This window comes from Photinus pyralis, unplaced genomic scaffold (assembly GCF_008802855.1).
Source record: "Photinus pyralis isolate 1611_PpyrPB1 unplaced genomic scaffold, Ppyr1.3 Ppyr1.4_LG1, whole genome shotgun sequence".
In the NCBI taxonomy this organism is placed as follows: Eukaryota; Metazoa; Arthropoda; class Insecta; order Coleoptera; family Lampyridae; genus Photinus; species Photinus pyralis.
Genome location: NW_022170249.1, coordinates 35,871,466 through 35,881,619, shown reverse-complemented (window position 1 = coordinate 35,881,619; position 10,154 = coordinate 35,871,466). Strand labels below are relative to the sequence as shown.

At 37.0% G+C, this 10,154-nt stretch overlaps 1 protein-coding gene across 1 annotated transcript; it reads left to right on the top strand.

The window, feature by feature from the left end:
* The first annotated feature begins 746 nt into the window (after window positions 1–746).
* On the top strand, window positions 747–7,987 carry LOC116169245. The gene is made up of 4 exons (XM_031485283.1): window positions 747–1,067; window positions 7,170–7,640; window positions 7,689–7,775; window positions 7,825–7,987. Exons 1-3 carry the CDS (start codon window positions 803–805, stop codon window positions 7,721–7,723), a joined length of 771 nt encoding a protein of 256 aa, XP_031341143.1. The 5' UTR covers window positions 747–802; the 3' UTR covers window positions 7,724–7,775; window positions 7,825–7,987.
* Window positions 7,988–10,154: the final 2,167 nt, after the last annotated feature.

Genomic DNA, 10,154 nt, shown 5'->3' with positions numbered 1-10,154 from the left:
GAAAACCACATAAGGCTATTTCAACCCAAACATTAGCAAGATGGATTAAAGAATTACTGCTTGAATCAGGGGTTCACACTTCAATCTTTTCGGCACACAGCACTCGACACGCGTCAACGTCTAAAGCTTTCAGTAATAAGGTGAATATTGACCTTATTCGAAGGACGGCTGGGTGGTCGGAGAATTCAAAAGTGTTTGCGACCTTTTATAACCGACCAATTTTGCCTAGCTCGGACTCTTTTGCTAATAGTATTTTACTATAAGTCTATTTAAATGCTCATTATCTTTTTTATCATTAAGAATATGTTTTTCTTTGTGGGTTGTTAAGAGTATACTAGTTGTTTATTATGTTTTCTCAATGTGGTATGTTAGTATGTTCATACTCATTATATATAGATATGCGTTTGGTTACAGTTATTATTGTCTTCTCTAAATAACTACATTGTTTATATACTTCTCATCGGCACTACACATAATCTCAATCGAACTTCACTTAAAAGTTCGTTTGATTAATCAATTATAAACTGCATTCATTTGTTGAATTTAGAGGTGTTTACCTTCATAAAATGCCCGATAAATGTTGCGTCCCTCTTTGTAAAAATGGCTATAAATCAAATCCGGAAAAAATTTCTATGTTTATAATTCCAGCGGAAAACTTAATGAATGGCAGCGAAGAATCCCGCGTGAAGATCGCGATTTAACTATAAAAAATTGCGTTTGTGAAAAACATTTCGAAGAATCGGGCATTATTAGAGAATTAGTAACCGAATCATACACTGCAAGTACAATACATTTCTGTTAAATGTATATTTTGGGCCAAATGTTCCCGCGAATTTTTCAATTTATCTTAATAGATCTTTTTAAGATACCGTTAGGGAAGCCACGGTTTGCGAAAGATGCATATCCCTCTAAATTTCCAGGATGTCCCAAGTATCTAAGTCAAGTCGTGCCGCAAAAGCGTAGAGCTATAATAAAAACGGAACTTCCTGTCAAAGGATCTAATAGCAGTTCCATTTCGCCCACATCATCAGAAGTTTATCCTAATGATCAATGCACTACGATCAGCAGTAAGTATATCTGTGACTCACGGTGGTGGTGTGACTCGATCTGTGATTACTTTATTACAATTAAACATACATTTTTGTAATAAAATTCCCCTTAATTATGTGTAGAATTTGATTTTTTAGCATTCCCTCATGGTCCCCAAGGTCAAATGTTTTTAACAGTTTTCAATGAACTCTGGACAGGCGCATTATTTGTAAAGGGTTTTTCAACAAGAACTTTATTTTTCAATTGTGGCAACACCGACAACATCATAGTTTTGACATTCAGTTTTTTTACGTATTCGTAGTAGATGCATGAGCAATTGTTACAATGAATTCAATTTCGCTTGAAAATCACATTAAAATCCACTATGAAAATGGTGGTTCTGTTAAAGTTACGTTTCGAAAAATTCGTGATATTTTCGGACAACATAATCGTCCTTCTGAGACCGCTATTAAGAATTTGGTCGTTAAATTTTAGTCGACAGGCTCGATACAAAATGTGCCAATACCAACGCGTGTTCGACCGGGGCGTTCAACTGACACCATCGCGGCTGTGAGCCACAGTGTTGAAGCAGATCCAAATTTGTCAATTCCTCGACGTTCTCAACAATTGGGGTTATCCAAAACCACCACATGGCGAATTTTGCGTAAGGATTTGGCTTTGAAGCCTTACAAGGTTCAATTGGTCCAGGAATTGAAGCCGACCGACCATTCACATCGTCGTAGATTCGCTCAATTCATTCAGGAACAACCCGCGGGTTTTTCTGAAAAAATCATTTTTTCAGACGAAGCCCATTTTCACTTGTCAGGGTATGTCAACAACCAAAATTGCCGCATTTGGGCTTAAGAAAATCCTAAAGCGATTATTGAGAAGCCTTTACATGCTCAACGTGTCACTGTAAGGTGCGCTATGTGATCTGGAGGCGTGATTGGGCCGTTTTTTTTCGAAGATGAGGCTGGAAATGCGATAACGGTCAATGGATCACGCTATCGCGAGATGTTAACAACTCAATTTTGGCCTATTATTGATGACGTGGATATCACTGAAATGTGGTTTCAACAGGACGGTGCCACATGTCACACAGCCAATGAAACGATCAATTTATTGCAAACCAAATTTCCCGATCGCATAATTTCACGAAACTCGGCTGTTAAGTGGCCAGCCAGATCGTGTGATTTAACACCACTGGATTATTTGTTGTGGGGCTATGTTAAGGACAAAGTCTATACGGAGCCAATCGAATCGATTGCAGCCTTAAAACTCAAAATCCGTGATGTGATTAACCAAATAGACCCGTCATTTTGCCAAAAAGTGATTAAAAACTTTGATGAAAGAATCGGCATCTGTCAGCGTGCTTGTGGTGGACATTTGCCAGATATCATTTTTCATTCATAATTGCCCAACTTTTCTCTTTGTAATTCAATAAAAATTTTAATCATCTTCATCTAATTTTGTTGTTTAATTTTGTTTTAGAAAACCAAAGTTCTTGTTGAAAAACCCCTTATTACCGTCGCGATCGTGGGCTTTGCAATTTTTGGAACATCAAACCAAATAATTTGTATCCTGGAATCTGCCATAAATGATAACGGGATTGTATATTGCAAAAAAAAAATGGTCGTATCAGAAACATTTGTTAGATTTTATATATTTTCGTGCCAAATAGAAGAGTTAATAGAAGAAAACCTACAACGCATTTGTGATGTAAAAGATTTACATGAACTGGTGTCTTAAGTCGACCAAAGCAATTAATTCTTTTGTAAAGTGCGCACATAGTAAACCCCAGAAGTCTCGCGTTGCTCTTTTGAAGCAGCTATCTAACAACCGACGGCAGCAAGTACGGCGATTAAAAGAAAAAACAAACAAGTCAAGGAGGAATTAATTCAATGTTTATTAAAACTTCAAAATATGGACAAGGAAGGTTTACTTCGCAAAATTGATGAAATAGAACATTTTACCAGCGCCCAAAAATTAGTAGTAAAGGAGTGTCTTAAAGCCTGCAGATACCGAAAGAGTTCTTCCAGAAGGTACTCCTCCGAGTGGCTTCTAACGTGCTTATTATTAAGGATCCTCAGATCCTTTATAGTTTTGTATTGTCGTCCGTCCGTCCGTGTGCGCTCTAACTCTTTTTAAAAGTGGCCGATTGAGTTGAAATTTGGTGTACGGGTTCTTTGGACATTAAGGACGGACGCTATTGATTTTCAGGAAGCTGGTTCAATAGGAACAAAAGTTATAGGACTTCGAGTGAATCGGGAACAGGAAAAACTACGGGCTCAATATAATAGAAATCAACATATTTCATTCCCTAGGTCATGTATCGGGTTGGGACTTCCGCTAGATTATTCCCTATGACTCTTAGATGTGTAATACTTTAATATAACTCTTCTCTGTGGTATCGGTCGAAAGTTTTAGAGCAAAATGTAGCAAAAATTACACTTTATACATGAATTTAGAGTTTTAAAAGGTTTCAAACGCATTATCTTGATGCAGCAAGAGTACATCACGTGCACATTTGATAACCGCATGTGTGTGATTCAAAAATGTTAAATTATTGCCATATGGGTTTTGATCAAAATAATCAAAATCGTTATTTATGCACCAAGATCGTCGAGAAAAAGACTAGGGGCATTATCTCAATGCTCAAGACATAAATTTGATGCATTTCTGGCGACCACATGGATTTTGATCAAAACATGTCAAAATCGTTATTTATGCACCAAGATCGTTGGGAAAAAGACTAAGAGCATCATCTCAATGACCAAAACATGAATTTGATCTATTTTTGGCGACCACATGAATTTTGATCAAAACATGTCAAAATCGTTATTTATGCACCAAGAACGTTGGGAAAAAGACCAAGAGCATTATCTCAATGATCAAAACATGAATTTGATCTATTTTTGGCGACCACATGGATTTTGATCAAAACAAGATTAAGAGCATTATCTCAATGGCCAAGACATGAATTTGATGTATTTTGTAACATTAAAATAAATTATCGTTAAAAGTTATTGTAATACTGAGGATCCTTCGATATTTCGTTGTATCGGTTTATTACACATTAAAAGTCCATCGGCTTATAGGTTTTTGAGAAACGGTGAAGTTTTACCACTCCCGGCCATGTCGACTATAAGATCATACTTGTCTGTCTAGAGTAAACCTGAAATGTGGGCTGGACGAACATTTTTTGAGGCCTTTAAGTTAAAAATGGCCCAAAAAAATACGTTACATAGGCACGGAATACTAATTTTCGACGAAATGCAAGTTAGAGAGGATATCAACTTAAATGTAAAACAATGAAGCTGATCGGCGTTCAAGATTTTGGAGCTGATAATACATACACCTCAAAATGTTCCGACAAAAAAGCTGACCCTGCCTTTGTTTTTATGTTTTCTTCATTAACGGAACGATTTTGTCAGCCAGTGGCCGTATATGCCACTAAGAGTGTCACCAGAGGTACCTGTTTAGCCGAAGCGTCGTCAGTGACACAACTGAAGAGATTGCATCTACAACAATCGAAGACATTGCTCCAGAACCATCCCCTACCTCTGCCGCGCCATGTGCCGGAGTCGGAAGTGATCTTTTGAGTGCTAAAATGACTGCGAGCACGAGCACCTCAGTGTCGACGCCGACGCCATCGACGTCTCGGTTAATTTCAAGTGGTGTCCTCACCGTTACGCTCGAAACGCGACATGTACCAGCATGTAATTTTAAGTTTCCGAAGTCTGACGGTGGCCGCAGTTGTGTGCGGAACCGGAACTGGTTTGACACTTACAAGTGGCTCCATTACGTTAAAGATCAGGATCACTTGCTATGTTTTACCTTTAAATTTTGGCGGAAGGCAATCGAGAAGTTTGATAGCCATCAAAGTTCCAAATACCATCATGAGTCTGCCGAATATTTAGTTAATGTCTTAAAAAGAGAGTCTGTTGGAACCATTCTGTCAGCGCAGCTCAGAAAATCTCAGTCAGACGCTCGTACCGCTTACAAAGTAGTTTTAAGTTCTTTGAGGTATTTTGCCCGTAGTGGGCAACCTAAACGAGGCCCAACGCATTATAGTGGAAACTTTATAGAACTTTTAGAGGAAAGAGCACTTGAATGTCCTGAACTACAAGAATGGCTGAAAAAAAGGGATAACTGGCTTAGCAGTGATATCCAAAACGAAATTCTTGAAATTATGGCACACGAGGTCCTTCGCACTCTTGTTCGGGATATTATGGAGTAAGTTTTTTTCAGTAATGGTGGACGGCACGACGGACATTACAGGTGACGAGCAATTATCTGTTTTCGCTACGTACAGAAGGACACTTTGGACGTCCACGAAGTTTTTGTTGGGCTTTATTGCATACAAGTCAGCCGTGAACTCAATATTTCTCCATTCATAAAAACCACAACAAGAAAATTCTTTCATGATCTGAGAAACTGTCCGGGTTCAATTTACTACGCACTTGGTCAACGATCACAAAACCTTAGACTAAAACCACCCGGCGTTTTGCTGCCTGCTCTCTCATAATCCTTAATTTATTTTGAAGTAAAATCATCTGTTCATTTTTTGGTTTGGTTCTGTATGGGGTTTTTAAAACGACTGTCACTTCTTGATTTGAAGTACTCGGAATACATAGGGAAAGTGACGTACTTGAATCCATCATAAAACTAAGAAGACTCTCCCCTATATATAATATACGATACCATAAATAACATTAGACCATCTATACTCGTTCTAACATTACCGTCCCGCCCATAACATTACCGTCACATTTTGCCCCTAGATGTTTTTGAAAATGGCAGTCAAGTTTGAGCTTAGCGAAAGTTCGTTGTTGGCGGGGCTTGTATTATTAATAAAAGTATTATGATAGCTATCATTATAACTAAATGGTCTTATGGGACGGTAATGTTGAGAGAATAGTATATTGTAAGACAAGTGTTACAATGCGACCTATTGTAATACGACTATCTTGTGGCACGAGTGGCGACGCGAAGCGTAGCCACGAGTGTCCGCAAGATAGGAGTATTACAAGCATTGTAACACGCGTTTTTCATACTATTTTTTCTATTTCGGTGCTTTAATTTAATTAAAAAAATCATTATCAGAAACTATAGGGAACATTAGAACTAACATGTTTTATGTTGGGAACACTTTTTATGCCGTTAAGTTTTAGGTTGGCAGCGTAGTAAGACTGACATTTTGAAGTTCAAACATGGAAGTACCCAACGAAGTACCTACTTGTACTAACTTGTAACTGCCAACTTAATAGATGAGTTACCAAAAAGAACGACTATAATCACTGTCTTTGTACAACTGCCGAAAACAGTTGTACAAAATCATCAATGTGACACCGAAATAGAAAAAAAATATTTTACACAAAACTTACCTTTAATACAAAATATATGAGAAAATTTAAAGTGAAAGTTAAGAAGTTCAAACAGTTGACCGTGACCGTAATGATAAAATGGAATCTTAATAATAAAAAAAACCACAAACTGGAATTTGTGTTTACCTTTTTTCTATTAATTGGTATACACAACAATGTCTTAAAGGTAAAAAAAATAATATGCTTTGATACCGTTCTAAATAAAGATTTGGTAGTGCGGTATACCTAAAGTTAAAGGTTATTGAAAAAGACCCGTAAATGTATCTATAACTATCATATGTGCATTTTAATAATTACTTATATAATTTTTACTGTGATGTGCAATTTATGGTAATGAAAAACATAATAAGCGACAATTTTTTTACGTTTTTAAATCATACCTTTCAAATGCAATGCCAAAGTTCGTTGGGCATCTTTTTCATCATTTATATTAAAAAATGTATATTAATCTTGCTACAGTTTGTTTTATATTAAATTCTCCAGTTTAATGAATAATTTTATTAAATAAACAGTAGCTATATTAAAAAAAAATTGGTTAACTGTAACGTTACGCTATATATGATAATGGACCTTTTCTAATTAACAAATATTTCAAGATTATTAGCCGTTTTCATATTAATTGGTAAATTTATGATTTTTTCAGCTAATTTTTTAATTGTATTGATAGAATTTTTACCGTTTTTTCATAATAAATCAAAATTTTGTTTGTAATAGTTATATATGCAATTTGGTTAATTATTTGTCTTGTGTTAGATAAAATGGCTGCATTTTTCGGGTTAGGAGACAGTATTTTAAGAAGAGTGCTGGTAGAGGGACAAGGTGTCTCTACTAGTCGAATTTATGGCAAGCTCGTCGTGAACTTCTGTATCGGTGGGCAAACGATTTCGCAATTGAGAAAAAGAGTCGCACGCTCACGAAGTGATGAATCGGAATGGTTTGTGCCTAGAAATACGCCTCTGCTCGTTTTGATAGGAACCAACGATATTTTAAAAAGTGGCAGAGCTTCTGTTGTCTTTAATAATCTTAAACGGTTATTAAGTACATTGGAAAAGTGGTCGTGGATAATAACCCCCATCACATTGTGCACTCCTCCTCCAATAAAGCGTGCAAGTCCTGATGTTCGACATCAGTTGCATAAATACAAACGTCGATTAGAACATTGTGTTCTAATCGATGTGATGTATTTAGGCTATTGGACGCGGAGGATTACGAGGGCCACGAACGGTAAGTTTCATTATAGTATATTGTTGTATTTTAATTTGTTATTTTTAGTGACGGTGTTCATTCGAATAGAGAGGGATTATTGAGAATCTATGATTCTATAAGTTACCTCTTTAATTAATGGGTCTCGTACGTTCGGTAAGTGACTTTAATTGAAAAAATATAATAATTGTGTTATTAATTGTAGAGTACATGGTAACCATTTAGGATTATTTTTGGCGATGGAAGACTACCCTTTTTTAAGATCGTTCGGCAAACAAAGCAGTTGTGATTCATTTGAATGATCATTTTATTTTAACTATAATTGTAAACCAATTTCACTATTTACCTTAACCATAGAGTAAATACAATCCTTAACTCACTTACTGCTGTCTTTCTTTTCCTTACTTGAAAATTTGTGATTTTTCAAATTAACGACGATTACCAGCACTTTCTGAATGTATATGTTGAAAAATGGATATAATAAACCACTCATGCTCATCTAAATACAAAACACATGGATGAAAAAATGGTAGACTGCACAGAAATAGCTGTTATAATCTATTTAATAATAATAATAAATGATAAATATGATTGGCAACAAATAAGAACTATTCCAGCGATTGTCAAAATTCATTCGAGCATGAGATCCGAACACCTCGAATTGAACTTCTGGAAAGTAGGTACTGGCAAACAAAAGACTATGGGGAATGGTGGAACCCAAAATTTACAAACCTAGTGGAATTCTCTCCATATTCGTTGTCCGGCCAAGAATTGCAGTGGAATTTCTTTTTCAAATGTTCAAAAACTAATTCCAGATTCATGAGGCTCATGTTAAAAAACCCCCAGAAACCAAATTCAGAATTTTTTGCACCCCCAAATAGGGGTGCGCCTTTTCATGGTAGGAATTTTGAAAAAAAAATCAAAATCGGATAGGACATACCCGAAAACCTATTCAAAGAAGTGCCACCCATCTTTGTAACTCTCATGGTTGCTGAGAATAAAATTAAAAAAGAAATTTAAATTTCACCACTTCTTTGGGGGTGGCTCCCAAACGAAACACGTTGGACCCTCGATTTATTTGGAAAAAGTGCTCGTCTTGGTCCCCTCTATCACTCACTTTTTTACATGCGACCATGTAACACCCTGTATAGTGCGCAGATATTGCCATTGCGAGATTTTGTTTCCAAATTAGCGAAAGCACCACCTTCAGAATTTCTGGAGCGTGGGAACTAGATAGAGTGCAAACAACGAGGAATTCTGAAAGCGGTAAGCCTATCGACTGGATTTAGTGAAGGGGAAGTCCCCTAAATGAGCGAAGCGGTAGCCCCGCAATCGTCGGCCGCAGCAAACTGAAGTTTCCGGAACCCTCCCGCACCGAAATGGCGCCCCAGGCGGATGGGTATGGGCCGCCCCGACCGTGAAAGACGTATTCGCCTTACAAAGAAGAGAGAAGAGCTATAAGGATACTAATAATATACCCTACCGAAATGACTGCAGTCTTTTAAATAACTAAACTTTAGTTACTAAAGGTATTAACCCCGCCAGGTATGTGTGTGTGTGTGTGTGTGAGAGGGTGTGTGTGTGTGTGTGTGTGTGGTGTGTGTGGTGTGTGCGCGTGTGCGCGTGTGCGTGTGTGCGCGCGCGCGTGTGTGTGTGTGTGTCAATATGAAACTTTACCCCCAGATTTAATAAACTTGAAACAAAGTAAGAGACGCCGACAATTACCTCTCTTTGACTCTAATAAACAAAACCTGGATTGCAATGACTGGTTTAATTTCAGACAAAAAATTGCGTAAATTTCTGTTTTACAAATTGTTACAATTTTAAACAGATAAATGACACACAAAAAAAAAACAAATTACTCAAACATTACAAAAAAAACATGACAAAACAAACACTAACTACTACTTACTTTTAAAATTTGTCCGAGTAACGTACCCCGATACAAAGAGGTATCCGTACACGATCACGCAAACCAAACACTCAAACACCGACGTCTTCTCTCTTCGGGTACCCACAATTATTTTCAAAACTTCCGTGTTTCCGCAAAATAAAAAAAAACAGGACGGCGACAAACTTCTTAAACTTTTCAAAAATTCTTCTTAAACGGCAAACAAAAATTCTAATTAAACCTGGATCCAACTACGCAAGAAACTTCCACAAAATTCAAAAATAACGTAACCGAAGAAGCGCCGGTTGGCTTTGTAACGACCAAAAAGCCCCGCTCTCTTCAAAAATTTTCTATTTAAGCCAAAAGCCCTTCTCCTTTCTTCCACATCCCGTCCGCCAATCACGCGAAGCGTCGATTTTTCAACTTCTTGCTAAACGGCACGTACGCCCGGCAATTCTGCGAAGACAACCTTATCTCTACTTCGCGCTATACCTCGTTAACGGCAAATAAAATTTAAAAAGAAATTTACATCGAAAAAAATTCTAGGAATAAAATAAAAACAGAACACTTCTAAGAAATTGAACCAAAACTATAACATGAAATTTACGCAATCCTGTGTCTCAAATTATTAATAACCCCCCCGG